Raw genomic sequence first — 19096 nt, forward strand, 5'->3', positions numbered from 1 at the left:
GGAGTAGGGAATGTGTGATGGTGTTTCCCATTTGAACTGGGAAGTCTAAATTTCTGACATTCCAGTCTGAAATTTCAACTAGAATGCCACCTGAAGTCAGAGTGCTGATTCTGATAGTCAAGCAAAAATCATTAACCATTAAATCCAAGGTTTTTGGCATCTGTGCATGAACAGCTGTCTGCCTCTTTTGTGGCTCATGAAATCAGTCGTACACACAGAAATGCTCAATATCTATCAGTGGAAATGTTGTCACAGTGTTTCTATATGCAAAATGCTGTAAACTAATATTTCTAATAATAACTTACTAAAAACAAATCCCGCTTACCCTACCCTTTGAATGCATTGAGTTGCAATATGGGAAATGTAGGATCCATTCTTTATTAATGTATTTATTCTTCTCATGTGATTTCCCCATCTTTATGGAGGAGTAATTCTAAATTGCCATTAAGTTTATGAAGTATCAGAAATAGTAATCCATCACAAGATACCGGAGCCAAGTCTTTAAATAATCTTTAAATTCCAAACTTACAACCTGAAGCTTAAAATAACAAACGAAGCATGCTAACATCCTATAAAGAGTCACATTCATATCAACTGGGAATGTCTCGACATATAAATGAATTTCCTGCAGATGTAGAGATGTCTGTTCCTCTCCGTTAGCAGGAGGTTTAGCTGGAGTATTTTGTTCTTCACTATAATTTGTTCTCAAAAAGTCTTGCATCTAGACCGTGCAGACAAAGTAAAAACTACATCCATGGCCTCTTGACCTAATATTTAATCACCTACAAATTCCTTACTCCTTATTATTGTTTGAGATGCTGCATTGATTAATTGAACCCCAGTTTAGCTTTTGTCTTGTTTTCATTGAATTGAAAGGTGTGTACTCACTACAGCCTGACCACTTCACACCAACCTCCAGCCTCCTGTCGGCTGGAAACACAGGCTTCCCCATCCAGCCGTCCCTCGCCTGTGGTCCAGTTATTGACTGATATCAGTCATGTCAGCCCCGGGCTGCAGGAAAGAGGAAGTGACTTCTAATTTGCCTCTCCGTTCTCCTCGGCTCCAAATTCACTTACTTAGGTGTCAGCTAAAACCATTAGAGCTGCTCCCGCGCCGCATGGGAGAGGCCGGTGGGAGCGAGGAAACATGGCCTCCCCTTTGAGGATGTTCATTAACTGCCCTATTTATTTTCAACTGTCAGAAAAGCCCGCTAATTCTCAGCAGTCCCCTCTGTGTAATTAGGTCTGTCGTAGTCATTCTGCAGCCCGGGCACTCAGACGCTCTGCACAATACCCATTCCTTAAAATGTATCCCATATGTCAACATATTTCTTAAAAGAAAAAGTCATATCTAGCCAAGTGGAATTATAGAATCAGCCTGTAGCTGTGCGATCATTGTGGTGGCTGGGGAATCTTGCTAGTTTTCCTGTGTTTCAGTCTGAGCCAGGTCTTGGAAGTGTCTGACACGTTTAATTAAAACGTACTAAGTATCTGGTGTCAAGCCTTTCGAGCTGCACTCAGGACTTCTGACTGAGGAAATGGCTGGACTCTTTAGAGAGGAGCTGCAGGTCGAGGTTTGCCACGGGTGCTGTACCATAATTACATATTGATAAATTTATGAAGTGTGTGCCGTTTATTTTCTGCTGTGTTGTGACTTTTATGTGTTTTTTGGGTATTATTAGCCCTCCTGTCAGTCATTTGTTTCCTGAAAGTGAAATAAAATTAACCATATACATTGTCTACACAGAAGGAGGAGGAAGTGGTTTAATGAAACTATTTGAAACTATTTGGGAGGAAACAAGTAGCTCTGGCATGGATATGTTTATTTAACAAAAAAGGCACACATGAACTAAGTTTGTCCCGGATTTTCCAGCTGCACAGAGCTGCTTTACATGTGATTGTAGACATATTGTAGTAGTTTTACCTTAACTTACAGTACAGTTTCAGTCCATGATACTGGTTTTAAGCTCACAATTGTTTATCAGGACTGATTTATAACCTGTTAATACTGTCTATTTTGTATTTTTGTTGGCAAAGCAGGTGGCGCAGGATATAGGGCTTAGACATTAAAAAAAAAAAAAAACGGTGTCGTCTGCAAAGAAGTTGATCTTGTTTGAGTTTTGCTGCCATTCAATGCAACAGCATCTGGTCCAGTCAAACAATATAGACGCATATAGAGGATAAAATAATTTCTGCTATGATATTTGAGTTTAAACAGTTGGTTCTGTCACTACTGCTCAGTCTTTTTGAGGAATCTTTTGTTGAATCTTTTACACAAACTTTATGTCCTGAATTGTATTCCTGGCACTTCAAGCAAACGGCAATGTGAAGTCTCATCACCAACTTCATAGTATTTTGATAAAATAGCCTTCGCTGTGAAAATTAGTACTTGCTCCAACCGTTTACATTAAAATAATAATCCTGAAGTTTTACATTGAAATAAAATACATTATGTTGCACCCAATGGTATCGATAAGCCACTGATGAAAATTGCTGCATTTGCAGTATTATAAAGTATATAAAGTTGATGTCTGTGGCAACATTCACAAGAAAAAATGGATGCACAGTTAGCGTTACCATAAATAAGTTAACTTGCCATAAATCATTAGTGCAATTTGCCTGCCTTGGATGGAGATGAAGGCTGACGAATTGTGCAGCAAGGTATTTCTCCAAAGAAGCAAAAGAACCCAGCGGATTCCCTTGCTGCTCAAACATAAGTCTTTGTAGGCGTAATCTTTGTTTCTTTTACTAGCATCATTGTGTTGTTTTTTTTGTGCACTAAGTGAATAACAGTGTTGCATACTTCTGACCGCTGACCTCATTTTGTTTGGTGCAGTCACACTTATATGATGTGGTCAAAGGTGTATGTTTTGCTGAGTATTTTGCAACAGTTTTGAACACAACACAACCAGTCTTAATGAAGGACTGGAACTATCCTTTTAAATAATAATAATAATAATAATTTGTTATAGAACTGTAGCACTTCAACTTTTAAGCCAACATGGATGGTGAGTCCTCAAAATACTCAGAACTAGTTTGTAAATCAGTTTCAGCAAGATGTTTTACACATTGTGTAACCTTTATATTTCTTTTGGTTTAATGTTTTGCACATTCTTTCCTTGTTGTGAACAATTACATCAGAAGGTAATATGGCACTGTAGTTCATACGAATATCAGTTGTCAGTGTTTGTCACTTCCTATAAACTAGAAAAGTCATTAGAGCTTCCTGTCTTGAGTAGGCATTACCCCTCCTGGTTATCTCCCCCCAGGCCATATTGAAGTCTGGTTCCTGCAGAAGCTGCAGCCTGTTAGGGCTGGAGGCCGGGGCTGCCTCCCCTGCCTGGTTATTTTTGGAGCTCCGTCGGGCCCTGTCTGCGGGGAGTGCTGTTTTTGAAGGGCCTCCAGTCCCATTAATCAGCTGAGGGACCCCACGGCGCGAGCAGGCCCCGAGCCCTGGCCCGCCACACTGCAGTGTTCTGTTCCTGTACCCCCGCTCTCCGCACAGTGTGAAACTCAGAGGAACCTCATCAATCTCACCTGTCCCACACGTCAACCGCAGATTTAATCAAACGCTCCTTTTGGACCTTCCCCTCTGCTCCCCCTCCAACGCAGTCACTGGGAGGAAAAATGGAAAAAAAAGTCTTGACTGGGCTTTAGTCACACGTTTATTCTTATTTATTTTTTTACCACATTGCCTCCTCCGTCATTTTCTTGTTTCATTTTCTTTCTCCTGCTCTATCCACCACTCCATTCTTCATTTTGTTGCCTCTGCATGTTTATACACATTTTATGTGTGTATGTTTTCTTTGTGGTCATATGCACTTTGTTTCAAGCTGTGGTGTGTTCCCACTTTGGCTAAACGCACACACACGCACATATGCTTTTAAGGATAAAGGGGGGGTAATACACTAAACCCCATTTCCTATTTGATACCTCATTGAAGTGCAGCTCTGTTGGTCGGCAGCGTTAACAGGTCCCAAAGTGAAGGAAAGACAGAGATGAAGAAAGATAGGGGGACAGTGTGTTAAGGTGCATTTCAGCATGGTGCTGGTGTTAATGGGGTGCGTTGGGCATTCAGGACATGAGAAGAACACTGGACCCTGTGTGTTGAACACCCAGCGGGAGAGCTGCGAAAATCCTCCATCCGTCGACCCATCTCGGCGCAGCCACAGTCGGATCTGCAGCTCTTACCTGGCCTACAAAGAGCTGATGGTAATTCACAGCAGGGCAGGCAGCGTCCCCCCCCAGAGGTGGTTTCTGAGATGTGTTGAAATTGGCGCGGTAAAATGGTGGTGACCGTCGGCGCTGCTCATCAGCCCCTTGGTGAGAGAGATGTCAGTGGGCCACTCCGGGACTCCCAGGCTCTGATATGATGTATGAGCCCTGAAAAGCAGCCCAGAACAGATCTGAGAAGAGAAATCTACTGTTTTTGCAAGTCAGAGCTCAACCAAAACCACGGCTGTGATTAATAACATTGAGTGGAGTGAGACTGTAGGCCTGGACATGCTGGAAGCCACAACTGCTCAATAATAATATTGGCCAATCTCAAGTTCTTTATATTCATACGCACAACAGTTACAATGAAGCAGTCGTTGGAAGCTACATTCTTAGTTCTCAGGCTCCCTCGAACAGTGCAGATACAAAAGTATGTAAAAAGAAACACTTTCTTGCTAGTAAAAATGTATTAGAATCTAAGACATGAAATATTTCAGCAGTTTAAATCATAATCTGTATTTTTAAAAATTGGACATAGCCACTGTGACATAATTTTGAAGCCTCTTTTTTTGGCAATTTGGGCTATTGGCAATTTAACTAGCACATGTGCAGGCAGATCAGGCAGCCAGGAGGATGCAATGATGCTATGTTAGCTTGGTTAGCAAGTTTTATCTATAATTCAAGCCAAACAGTCCAGTCCTTGGAGGGTCTTTTAGTACAACTGAATGCCAGACATTTTTAACGAAAATGTTACAGTTAACTTTTTAAAACAAAAAACACACTTTCTAGGACCAAAGCAGTAGCTTCGCCCTAAATCATACCCTGCTTTATTTATTTTACTCTAAATGGGACCCTAATTTTCTCATTGAAGTTCATATAATTGGACTTCTTTTGTAGCCATTGGAATCGCCCCCCACTGGTTGATAGAAAAAATGCAGGTTTAAGGCATTTCCACATTGGCTTTACCTTTCAGACTCATAGGTTGCTGCTTGACTAAAATAGACAGATGTACAGTAATGGTAAAATGTTTATCTCAGGTCTGTTTTTAAAGCTGTCCCCTCTCATAGCATGTTTTGGTAATACCTTAAATGCAGCCATTAAAGTGAAACCAACTGGATGATTTGGCTCCAGTGAGCAAAAACATCAAATACTGAATGATTGAAACAAAGAAAAACAGCAACAACATATGTTTAGGAGCCAGATGCGCAAGGTTAATATGACTAAAAACCCTGCATTTAGTAATTAAAATAGAAAAAAGCTTGCTTGCAGACCCACATAGATACTTGCATACAGTGTGATGCTGTCATTGGAAATACAGAAATGTGATGAGATGCAATCTAATATGCATTGTTATTTTTTGGGCTATTTTTCTTTTCTTTTTGTCTGAGTGTGTATCATTTGCAGTTCCCTAGCAATTTCAATTATTCTACTTGAAGGTGCAACAAATGCAGGTCCATATTTTTTTTAACTGTTCAGTATGAACGTAGAAGATGTACATTTTTGCCACCAAGAAAGATTAATGATATTTCTGCCCGGTTTAACTGGCCATGGCTTTATAAATCTGGTAAAAAGACTTTGTATGATTCAAGACCAAACTGTGTTTTATACATCTGGTCCCAGTACGATTTGTCATCGTTATACAGTCTTCAGTATGCATGTTGCGCTCACTAAAAGGATGAGTCCAACAGTTGTCGTTCAGTTCCCACAATTAAGTGGTTCCAGGACTCTGGAAGACTTGCGAGAGAAAAGGGATGTGTCGTTTCCATGGAATCTTGGAACTAGATTTTCTCTGGAATTGTTGGAAAGTCGGCAATTACTCCAAAAGAAGAAGACAGTCTATTTGTTCTCAAATGAAGTGAATCTGTTGACTATTGCTTTCCATATAATACTGCAGCTGGTCCTGTTTCTGCTTGTTTGATGTGCTTCTTTTTTTGAACTTTGATGTGAGCTGTCAGATTCACATGAACGGACACCTTCACAACTTAACTGATGTTGATGTAGGCGAAAGACTAGGACACGTGCGGACATACTCCTGTGTTTGCACACGACCTCTGTCCCTGTGGAGATTACCACACACATACACACACAGACAAATGAACACATATTCCCGGAAAGGTGTGAAAACATGGCCTTTTAGTGTATGTAACCTTCTAGCTGTTGGCGTTAATGTAACACACACATGGTGCGTAATGCCTTCAGCATATGGCAGACGTGGATGGAGAAAGCTTTCGTCACTTTAGCTACGATGTAATACAACAGTGTTGTGCCTGTCAGAGTAAAATATGAGGAAAAAACAACCAGCGTTACCAGCGTCTGCTATGTGTCATCAACAGGCGTCCATCGACTGTGAGAAAGACGTGGAAAGAGGGAAGTGAGGAGACAATAGATGACGGCAGATGACGCTGCCCACCACTGCTTGCTTTTAATTTACTGTAATTTAGTCCAAGGCTTCCAAACTTTTTATTAACGTCAGAAGAATGAACCCTTTTGGCTTTGAAATATCTCATCTACTTTCGTATGTATTGCCATGAAATTTGGTACAGACATTCATGATTCCCAGATGATAAATCCTCCTGACTTTGGTCAGCCCCTGACTTCAGCTTTTTACACCGGGAGGTTGGCATATTTGTATTTGAGGGAAATGTCTCGATTACAATCTGCTGTGTTGCTATGAAAGTTGGTATAGGCATGCATGCCTGCCACATGAGGAACTTAAATAACTTCCCATCTAGAGCCATTATCTGGTTAAACGGTTAATCAGATCTTGGAATATTCCAACAGGGAACAATCGCCGGGTCCGATATCGCAAATTGTGTATTACATACTGAATGTGTGTACTAGTATTCAACAAATTTTTGTGTAAATAAACCATATGAATCCTTTTGGGCGCACTTAGCCGTGATTACCACGTCACTTTGTGAGAGCCTCCTCACTGGTTGGACATGCGTAACCATTAAAACCTGTGCAACTTCAGCTCTACCAGCTCTGTTGTCTCTGACAGCGATAATTGTGAAGCTCTTGAGTCTGCAGGAGTACTTCGGCTGTTAAAATCATCAAAAACATGTGCCATGGATGCTGTCTTTATTCTAAAAGTCTTTATTCCACATATTGTTTTAGTGTACTTTATAGCATGTTATTTAATTTCAATCACAACCAATGTCAACTCAACTTAATTTAAAAAGCTTAAACACAAAGCTCTTGATGCAAGATGCTACTTGGTGCAGGGAGCAATAAATATTAAAAAGGAAAACAATGAAGATAGAAGTAAAATAAATGTACTCATAATTTCCAGTGATCTTTTTTGTAAGGAAATGTAGCCAAATTTGAGTCCCTTATTTTCTGATGGTTTCAGGTCTTCCAAGGTGTTTTTTTAGTGTCATTTAGGCTGCTCCTAGCCACTCCTCCAACATATGAAATCAAACTCTTAACACGTATCAGAATGTTGAATTCACTTTACCAGGTTTAATATGGCCCACAGCCAAAGCATGCTTGATGATAGTATTTTATTACTGTTGGCTTTGCAGCTCAGTATTCATTACAAACATGAATTGCTTTACAACATTTGCTGTCTCTTCTGTCATCGTGCAGTCGTTGATTTACTTCTTTATGTAACCTACTTTCACTTCCAGCAGCTATAGAGGCGAATGTTCGGAGAGACTTTCCTCTGATCAACAGTAACACAGAGGTGTCTGCTGAAGTAGCGTTTTGCGTGATATCGCGATGTGCCCAGTGGCTAGTTAGCTGTGGCGTTGACTCTCATTTGACACTCGATTGGCTCAAATGACACCATTACCATGTCTGCATGGCTAATGGCTTCCCCTGGGGGTCAGAGCAGAGGGGGAACATGCGTTTGGCGTGTCAGCTCGAGGTGAGAACACACATGAGCCAGACTCGGGGCCCCGTCCACACCCAAATCAATCCTGACACCTCTTAAGAGGCTCTCAGCATCAATGGCACTCCAGTGCAATTACCCCGTCGGTAATGACATAAGCACCCAGTTCCTTCCTGCCTCTCTCTTGCCGGGCAGCGACCGGCTCCCTCAGGCCAGTAGATGGAGACTTTGTGGACCACGCTGGCTTCAGAACAGTTGTTATTTGATCCCTCAGGGCTGAGAGATGCAGAAGCTCTGTGCCCGGCTGGTGGGAGAGCAGCTGTTATCTGATCTCTGAGCCTGTGCTGAGCCTGTCCCTCAGTCAGATTGAATGTGATGTTGCTCAGCTAGCTGTCAAGATAACCGATTGCTCAGCATCGACTGAAGAGGATATCCTCTGAAAACTTCAGGTTTTAATGATTAGTTATGATAACCTTGAAGAGTGCAGCCGGGGAGCATACGATCGCCCGTCAGATTTGAGGTGATAACACAGAGATCCCGTGGGGTTTTGTTGGGGGAGAGTTTTAAAACTGGCTTCTCTGTCCAGCTGTTGCTGTTTACAACCGAGACGGAACATCTGTGGCTAAAAAGTGAAGCCATTAGGGAAGTACCAAAAACTGTAGTTCCTCGACTGGCCGCTTGAGGCTGGCTCCAAAAGTAAGTCAATCCACTTAGACCCGACATGCTTATATGCCTTTACAGCTGAAATAAGCATGTTTACGGCCTGATACAAAACAGTTTTTGTCTTTCTTATTTCCCCCTTCATGACAACTGTGAGTGGGTCGTATTTTTATATTACTCATCCATTTTATTATAACTCCATTATATTAAGTCTTATAGTTGCACTTAATTAAGGACATGGCTGCTCTGAGGTGTCAGGTGGTATGTTTCATTAACTAGGCTTCATCCTGGCCTTAGCTCCTCCTTTTTGCCGATTTTTGGGTTAGCTAGCATGTGAGTTGGAGTCTGACACTGCACTGACAATGGCTCTACAGAACTATTCGAACATAGTGACATGTGAATTAATTGCACGGAAAAAATGCCCTCGGTTTTTAAAGCCTTTTTAAGAAAAATGTTTTTTGGTAAAGATATTGCAAAAAATTCCACCATGATGATTTTAATATTCATGGTTTCCAATAAAGTTGGAATAATTTTGTTTTCAGACACAATCCTTTGATTACTGAAGTTTTGAGAAGATATACTCTTCATCTGTCAACAATAAACAACATTGTCAAAAAAATGTATCAGAATTTTCTTTTCATGAAGTGAATTCTTAGTATTTACTCAAGTCCTTGGCATTATTTCCCCCTCTGGAGTTTTTTAAACCCAATTCTCACCCTTGTGCACTTGAGGATTCATGTTATCTCTCCCACATATTCTACTTCCCCTCCCCAACAAGGACGTGATCCCCAACCACCTTCTTCACCACCTGAGTTCAAACCACTGTGCCGCACCTCTGCCGAGAACTGAACCCAGACCTCCATGGTGGCCAGGCAAAATGTGCGTCACCGCGGCACCAAACACTTTGTCTTTTCTAACTGCCCAACAAAAACACTAAACCCCAGCCTGGGTCTTTGAGTGTTTCTGCTCCGTCTGAGCACTAATCTCCTGTATAATGGCTTTGGTGAAGAAGCCCTACAGTTTGGATGCCATCGTGGTTTCACGTCTCATGACAGGTGCCGCTCCGCTTGCCCTCTTATTGTATCATGTGGTGCCCGGTGCCACAAGCAGCGGTTTGGTCTCTCTTCCAGCAGGGCCAATTGAAAGCCAAGGTTCAGCGGTGAGGGCCGGTGCCAGGAGAAATGAAGCGGTCTGGCCCGGCCTGGCTCTGCAGAAAGAGAAACACAATGTTTGCCCAACGATACAAACACAACGAGTGATCTCTCTCTTTCCTCAGAGGGGGTGAAGAGCCTGCTGCTATTCTCGCTCCAGCTCTGTAAAATAAAGTTATAATGTTGGTGATATGGTGGGCTGCGTGTTGTATGGTATTTCCGTGGTTTCTCTGCCTCCCCCTCCTCGTCCAGTGTCCTTCCCCCCCAGTTTGTGGTCACAGCAGCCTTGAAGTTGGCTGGCCGGATGTTAATTATTATTGTTGGCCCGTGAGGTGATGCATTCTTTGTGCTCGATGTGTTTGGGAGAGAACAGAGGTGCTAGCCATGGAGTTAGCATCTCGGTAATACAAGCATGACCGCTGCTGGCCTCCAACCTGCCAAGAGTTTAACACTGACACTTCAGTCTCCGCAGGCTTTCTCACCTTTTCACCTTCACCCTCTCTCTACAAACACTGCAAGTTTCTCTTCTCCATTTTTAGGAGTTTACTTATGCCCTTTATCAAGTCTTTACTCTGCTTGGAGTGGAGGATGTTAAATCAAATTATCAGTAATGCATTCATTTGGAATCATTAATATCATGGAAACTATGCCTTTAAAGTCAGAGGGAAATAGAAAATGCATTTTCCAAGATTTTATCTTGTGTCCTCTTGTTAACTGTTCCTAATACACATCAAAACGTCAGTATTTTTACATTAAAATCTGTCTTTCCACTTCCTGTAAACTGTTTCAAGTGTTTGATGACTCATCCTGTACTTGTTTACGATAATTCTTCTGATCAAGTGAAACCTTTGGGCATTTGGATATCAGTGGGCGAAAACTTTGTTTTCATCTCCAAAACATTGTGACTGAGGTCTTTTTAAGGGAGGCTCTGCCGGTCTTTGAGGCGGTTCTGGGTCAGGTGCTGACTTTCGAGACAGGAAGTCAGGGTTGCGTTCATTTGCATGCCCTACCTGTGCTGCAGTGATGCAAAGACGGTTGAAAATCTGCAAAGTTTCCATTTGTATGTCTACCTCCTACTGATCTTAAAACAGGTGAGGGAGGTGTATGTGCAGCTAACAGTCTTCTGTAGCTCCGTTTTGCGTTAAAATCCAAGTCAACCCACTTTTTAGCAGTTTAATCAAATGCAAAAGAGTTGATTTAAGTTGCTCTTGTAGCTGTACACCTCTCACATATTCAGTTTAACTGGTGAATTTGACCCAGTACAGAAGCTGAAGATGCTCTAACTTCCCTTTCACGGAAATTTAAGCACATATGACATGGTTCATGTGTGTATAGTCCTTATCTTAAGAAATACAGGCTAGGAAACAATTTATATCAACTTTTTTGTTTACTGTAAGTAAGTAAGAGAGTATTTAACTTCAAAGTGCAAATAAAGTATATTCCCTGTCTTCTCCATCAGCCTCCAGGAGGTGGTCGTGTTTTCTCGGGGATCCAGCCGACAGGGGTGCCCCACTTGGGCAACTACCTTGGTGCCCTGGAGAACTGGGTGGCCCTGCAGAACCAGTATCCTTCAGTGCTTTACAGCATTGTGGACCTGCACTCCATCACACAGCCTCAGGACCCGGCACAACTCAGGAGCAACATCTTGGACATGGCAGCCAGCCTGCTGGCCTGCGGCATCGACCCGGAGAGGGCGGTTCTCTTCCAGCAGTCTCAGGTGAGCAGCAGAAGACGGGAGGATGGACATGACATAAGCTTGTGTTGTCACTTACTACAGTGGCAATGTCAAGTGGATTAAGGGCTGCAACTAAAAGTTATTTTCATTTTCCATTATCCTGCCAATTATTTTATTGATTGTTTGGTCTATAAAATGTCAACGAATTGTGAAAAAAGTCCTTCCCAGCTTCTCATAATCAAAGGTGATGTATTTTTTCAGTCTAAATATTTTCAGTTAAATATGATATTAACCTGAGCTGCTTGTCCTCACGTATTTATCCAATGTCTGCACATTATTTTTGTTAATTTGCTGCAGTTCTTGAACCAAACATTAACACGACCAATGCTGCAGTGGACTTGTGTGAAAGTTTGGATATGAATATTTGTGTGTTTATGCTTTGAAAATGCTGCAGCTTGTAGTCTTTTTTTTATTTTATTTTTTTAAGTTTGTCATCTAGTCAGTTGACTGTTTATTTTACTGCTGTAGTGTTTACCTGCTGACATGCCGGCCAGCCCCCCGAAAAACCCCCACTTATTTAATCACTTCTGATTCTTATCTCTGCAAATTCACAGGGGCTACAAAAACACACACAACTATAAACAAGCATTAAGTCCGGCTTCGGCTTCATGAAGGAAGTGAAAGGGATCATAACGGTCGTAACATTTGCAGAAAAATCCAGATTTCACGTTTAAATTTACAGTCAGCATGGAGAGAGAAATCAGAACAGCTGTTTTGTTCTCCCTTGATACTATGTACGTTTTCTTTTTTTACATGAGAGTGTGAGAGTTCAGTCCATCTGTGTTTCTCTGCCCCCTCCCCTCCTCTACACACACACAGTCCTATTTTTATTCCCGTTTAGCTTCATGCCACATAACTTGGCAGCGAGGAGACACTCCTGTTGAACACGCCTGCTCCACATGTAAAAATACAACGACTGCCCAAAGAAAATACTCAACTTCATTGAAAAAAAAAAAAAAAAGAGCAGATCTGGTGACGAGCCGAAGTCAGTGCTATCAGAAATAAAGTGAATGAATCAGCAGATCCACAAATCCTCTGTGTTTTATAGACACTTTGAGGAGAAACGTGGATTTTACTTTCTCTTAAATCCAATCTTTACAGGAATTGCAGCAGCGGCTGCATGATAAGTCGCTATCAGTATGATGCCACATGATCTGAAACATCAGCATATCTCTTACAGAGCATTCTCGCCATGCAGCATGAATGGAGGCCTTGTTCTCCCCAAACTTTTTAGATATCAGTTTTTTATTGCACTTCAAACCATATCCATCCCTTTCCACGCTGTCGTCCACATCTGTCCCATCTCTTGTCTATCTGCAGTGTGTAATGAATACCGGCCCCCTACATGTTCGCCCCAAATCCGGCTTAATGTTCCCACTGTCTGCTGTTGACGTCACGCTGACCAGAATGCTTTTCAAGCAACAAGAGAAAGACAGGGAGCGCAATGTAGCCGGCGTCCTAAAAGTTTAATATGCAGGGCATTTCCTGCATCCCCAAACACATACACACTCGCCCTCACACACACACACATTCAGGACTGTCAAGCAGAAACATTGGAGTTAATTTACTACTGCTTGATGGATTGGACAAGCTGCATTAACTTTCACTGTTTCCACAACCATTTAAAACAAAAAACGCATACAACCCCCAAAAAACATAATAAAAACAGAATGCAATGATATGCAAATGCTTTGTGATCTACATTAATTTGAACACAGTACAACTAATAAATATTTAATGCTGAAACTGGGAAACTTTAATGCATTCTGCTTTTATTTGTCTTGTACACAGATTCCAAACTCTTTTTGAATAAGGGTTGTAGACATGTCAGTACTAAAATCTATTTCCTGCTTGTTTTCAGTCTCATTCTCTCTGTATTTATGTCACTCCTGCTTCTACTGTTTTAAACAACTGTGTCCTTATCCAGTCTTTAATCTGCTTGGTCTTTGTTTCTGCTTCAACAAATCCTCCTAACCAAACGACCACATATGTAATTTATTCCTTCCCTCAAAAAGACCCTCATTTTGTTTCTAAAATTAGCGCCCTTACTGGTTGTCTTCATCTGCATGTTTGTTGGTTTTGGTTGGTTTTTTTTTGCTAAATCAGCTGCTATTATCAGAAAATGCATATATATATATATATATATATATATATATATATATATATATATATTTTTTTTTTTAACTCATCTGTTTTCACAGTAAACACAGGTGTGGACAGGTGTCCCGCTCTGTGTAAAAAGTGGAGGACAGAGTGGGAGAAGCAGTACTCTTCTCTGCCACTTAGAGGCGCTATACAGTCACCCTGTGTCATCATAGACCTCTCCCCCATCCATCTGTGTTTGTTTAATCTGGCTGCTTAATTAGTGACTTCTATTTATCTCTCAAATAATAAAAAAAAATAGGTTAGAGAGCTTTATATCAAGTACTTCAAACAAATGTCTTCTCATAAGTCCCATGAAGTACAAAGCACCATCTGCGGTGCAGTGTTGGTGGTCATTTCTTTTTATAGAAGTTACTTAATGATGGTGTCAGACACTCTAAAACTCAAAGAAACATCCGACCTATTGGCCAAAAGTATGAGTAGTATTAGTATAAAAGTAGTAGTGTACAAATCTACAGGTCTGTGTGTGTTTTTAAGATGATTCTGATGGAGATATTGGACGTGTCCTCACCTCACCTTTCCTCCGTCTCTCTCTGTGTCGTGCAGGTGTCCGAGCACACTGAGCTCTCCTGGATCCTCGGCTGTCTGACCAGCATGCCCCGCCTCCGACACCTACCGCAGTGGAAGGTGAGACCCAAGACATTTTCTGCAGCTGACAGTCACACACATGCATACTCTCAAAAAATGATCAGACAAATCAGTGAGCAGCTGCAGAGGCAACAGAGTATGTTTTTAACTAACTCTGCACTGAGTAAACAGTGAAGTTTAGGGTGTTATGAGATCATGGTTGAGAATTGCGTCATATTCATGTTTTATGTTCAAGTTTATTTTATGATAAATCAAATCATCTGTGTGCAGCACTGATCGAAACATTTTTACTCATAATACAGAATGGTGTATTTTACAATAATGTGTATTATAATATTTGATTATAATAAGGGATGTATTAAGGTGTTCATCACTTTAAAGTTGCAGCTGGTAAATGTGGAGCTGATTTTAATTACTTTATATACTGCTGGATAGTTTAATCTATAAACACATATCATCATTTATTAGTTAATTTATATTTTGTGATCTGCAAAGTAACTGAAGCTGTCAGATTCATTAATGGGTTGTTTATTGTATTTTTTATTTATTTGTTATTTAAATCAGTGATTCAGTTAATAGTTCTTAATCCCACCAAAGCTTAATATTCTGCATTTTATATTCACACCATTAAAGATGACTTACTGATTTTTTAAAGATGCACAAATTAAAAAACCTTTTGTGATTATGTGACAAAATTGCTTCTTCTTTTTGAACGTGAAAAACTGTCTTTAGCGATGCCAAATAATATTTTGAATTGACTGATGTGGAATCAGAGTCCAGCCCTAACATCCTGTTACACGATGGGGTCAGATCTGTTTTCAACGAACCTTGTCATCAACCGGAGATGAAAAGTATTTATTTCATAGCTGAACACAATTAAAACAGATTGCGGAGGATTTAAGAACCCAAGTTGGAGTTTAAAGCTAGCTTTTAAGGATTAAGATGGCTCCTTTTATAGTATACTGTGATGATTATTGATATTATGTCTATTAAAAGATCTCTCCCTGGTTCAGAGTCATGCTGATTTAATTACCGCCATGTCTGCACTTAACTTCAGTTTAATGGTTGCAAAAGAAGATAATTCCCTTTTCCATTTCTTCAATTATCAAACATCTCTTCGGTCTGTTTTTTATCATTTTGACAAAAAAATGATCTTTATTTATTGAGTGCTTTTAAATTCAATATCTGAGTGACATAGTGCTTCACAAGCAGCAAAATAATAAAAGTCATAAAATCATGCGGTTTTAAAAGACAACAGAAAAAAGTGATATTTTGTTTCTCTGCTCGGCCACATGCAGTTTTATATGTGATGCGATGGAGCGAGGGAGCCAACTGCCTCCTGTTCTCCGTCTCCGTTGCAACATCAAGAACACCTTTTTGTTTACCCAACACATGAATTGATCTCAAACAAGGTGGAAAGATATCATGTGAGCTCACCCGTCCCCGTTTGTCTGAGAATCGATGAGTCCTAAAAGTGAAAATGGAGGAAAAGAAAGTCAGCTTGAGACGGTCTCTCCCCGTCTGCTTGTATTAAATTATTGATTTTTCCTTCCTCTGTCTTTTCTTCAGATGAAAAGCAAACAAAAGAATGAAGGCAGCGTTGGTCTCTACACGTATCCTGTCCTCCAGGCTGCAGATATCCTCCTCTACAAGTGAGATCTGTGTGTGTGTGTGTGCGTGCGTGCGTGCGTGTAGTCTCTTTGCACGATTATTTCTTTAACTCCATCGTCTAAGCTTTTCAGTCTTTTTTCTGCACAAAGAACAATGTTATTATAATGCAAAAAATATGAACCCTAGAATCTGTGAACAGAGCTGAAAGTACTATACCTAAGAACATTTTTTGTTTTTGTCACTTTATACTTCTAGTCAGTGGTGGAAGAAGTGTTCAGATCTCTTACTTCAGTAAAAGTACTAATACCACACTGTAGAATTATCCAACTACAAGTAAAAGACCTGCATTCAAAAACTCACTTAAGTAAAAGTACAAAAGTATCAGCATCCAAAATTACTTAAAGTATCAAAAGTAAAATTACTTTTTATGCTGAATGGACCCACTCGGATTGTTTTATATATTCTAAATGCATTATTATAGTTAAGCAAAAAAGGCTAATCACATGAATTTATACATGTTTTTGCTAAGTCTTTAACTCAAAAGTACATAAAGCTGTCCGCTAAATGTAGTGGAGTAAAAAGTACAACATCCATCCAAAATGTCGTGGAGTAGCAGTATAAAGTTACATAAAATGGAAATATTTAAGTCAAGTACACATTCCACAAAATTATACTTAAGAACAGTACTTGAGTAAATGTACTAGTTACATTCCGCCACTGCTTCTACTCCACTACATTTAAAAGGCAAATATTTTACTTTTTTCTCCAGTTAGCTGCCAGCTTTAGTTGGTTGAGATTAAACATGTTCAAAAGAAGATACATTTTGAAATGATTATATAAAATTAAAACTCATAACAGGATATTAAGTAGTTAGAATAAGCCCCGCTTTGACAGCAGCTGTGTACATAAATGTACCAATAATAAAAATCAAATAATATATTTGGAATATAGAAAACAATCTCAGTGGGTCCATTCTGGAAGTAAAGGATCTGAATATTTCTTCCCGTGCTGCTGTTAAAGGATGTGTTCATTATTTTTTCACACGTTGGGCCTTCTCTGCAGTTTTATTTGCCTTGTAGAAAGCATGGTTTGCAGCCATTTTTTATTGTTCTGACACACAGACATGTGTGGCCGTCATGCTCCAACGCAGATGGATCGTTTGTATCTGAATGGCAAAACATTTGACTGATCAAAGAAACCACAGCAGGGTTCTCAGCTTGCATGGTTATTAAACATGATGATATCCATCAAAACTGCAGCTTGTTCTGCTTCTATATTTGCCCTGCCTAATCTATTATATTATTATTTGTGTGTATTAATGATAGGCTTCATGGAGCAACATTGTTTTACTTTTTTTTATATTTTCTCTAAATTTTCTGTTTATCCCTCGATATAAAGGGCAGGTGTTGCATATACTTTGGCTCATGCCTATCTCATGGTTTCCCCTCCCAAAAAAGGATGAAAGAAGAATAAAAAAAATCAGCAGTAGTGAAATTGATGTACTGTTAAAAAAAAAAACACATACATACATATAATAATCTAAATATCATTATTTAATAATAATATTAATAATATTCTTATTTTTTGTGTGTGTTTCTCGAAGTTAAAACTTGTTTGTGGAGTCTAGGAGAACGAGGGACAAGTAGGATCATTTTGAGTCCTTTTCAAATTCCACAATTCTCTCCATCTGTTTATTGAACGACCAAGATTGACTGGTTTTTTTTGCCCATGCGTCTGCTCAATTATTTTCTGTATTACAACATAACCACAAAATATAACGTAAAAAATAAAAAGTTCTCTATTGAAAAATCTCCTCTTGCTTCCTTTTAACTGGCTAAAGTTCGTCTAACTGTCAAACTTTTTCCCCTCACGGACTGTGTGCCGTCTGATTCTATGGGAGGAAGACCAGTAACAGACATACAGACATTTTTAGATATTCATTCTTATCTTCTCACTGGGGGGTTTGCTCACTTATGTAGGACATATGGAATATTAAATCAATTTTACATTGAGAGTGTCTTATAACCAGTTATAACTCCTTGCAGTAAGTCTAAGGAGCATATTTCTGAACACATTTAAAAGTTGTCTCTTCCTTGGTTTCTGTTTGGACCATCAAACAGCCCAAATTTAATTTCCTGTTTTAAAAAGCAACAGAGAAATCTCATCTCTAATGCTCTCTCTCTCTGGATATTATTAAAGACAAAATTAATGGATCATTTCCGCCCCGGTGACAGTTGCAAAGTTGCAAAACCGGCCCTGAAGGAAGCTCCAAAAGCGAGTGGCTACAATCTGGGCTCACATGCTGCTCTGCTGTGTTTCAGCTGTGCTGTCGGTTTGTGGAGGAAAGCGCTCATGTTGTGTTCGTCTCCTTCAGGTCCACTCACGTCCCCGTCGGAGAGGATCAGGTCCAGCATTTAGAGCTGGCTCAGCATCTCGCTCGCATCTTCAACAACCACTACGGAGAGCTGTTCCCTGAACCCGGCGCCCTGCTCAGTAAGAACACACACACATACACACATTAGCTTTTAGTCAGATAAGGGCTTTTAGAGGCCAGCTACTGATAATGAAACAGATCTGTGCTGCATGTGCAAAATGTATTCGGCTGTTTTCATCAGTTCACTTCTTTTACTAGAGTGGAAAAACCGCTTAAACAGCATCACGGTGAATCTGTAAACTCCTTTTGACGGCAACACAAGTTTATTTATAAAATTCAGTTCAGCAACAAGATGATTCAATAAAAGCATTCAGAGAAAAAGCAACACATTATAGAAACACATTTAAATCCACTTAAAAATCATTAAAGAAGAAAGGAAATTTTAAATTAACATAAACAAGTTGAAATAGAATAAAACAGCCGTAATAAAAGTTACAGTGCAGAATAAGAACGGCAAAAGTCTTCAGTCTTGTTATAAGAGTTTGTTCCGGGTAAATGTTATGGAGCATAAAACTTAAATAAATACATTCTCTTTATATTAGCAGCTCCTTAAATGAGATATCACTGCTTTTACACTGTAAATAGAATGTATACCGAGTAATTATTGAGTAATTTAATCCTTCACAGCAACAAAAGCTATTTGCATTAAGCTGTAAGATGTACATTTGTAAATCGTTATGGGGTTTTCTTAATAAATCAGACTTTTTT

At 39.9% G+C, this 19096-nt stretch overlaps 1 protein-coding gene across 1 annotated transcript in view; it reads left to right on the top strand.

The window, feature by feature from the left end:
* wars2 (tryptophanyl tRNA synthetase 2, mitochondrial) overlaps positions 1 to 19096 on the top strand; it is a 28834-nt gene that overhangs the window by 4173 nt on the left and 5565 nt on the right. The window contains exons 2-5 of the mRNA XM_059343547.1: positions 11317 to 11574; positions 14302 to 14382; positions 15913 to 15995; positions 18329 to 18447. Coding sequence (XP_059199530.1) covers positions 11317 to 11574; positions 14302 to 14382; positions 15913 to 15995; positions 18329 to 18447 — 541 coding nt within the window. The remainder of the gene's footprint in view (positions 1 to 11316; positions 11575 to 14301; positions 14383 to 15912; positions 15996 to 18328; positions 18448 to 19096) is intronic.

This window comes from Centropristis striata, chromosome 10, assembly GCF_030273125.1.
Source record: "Centropristis striata isolate RG_2023a ecotype Rhode Island chromosome 10, C.striata_1.0, whole genome shotgun sequence".
NCBI lineage: Eukaryota > Metazoa > Chordata > Actinopteri > Perciformes > Serranidae > Centropristis > Centropristis striata.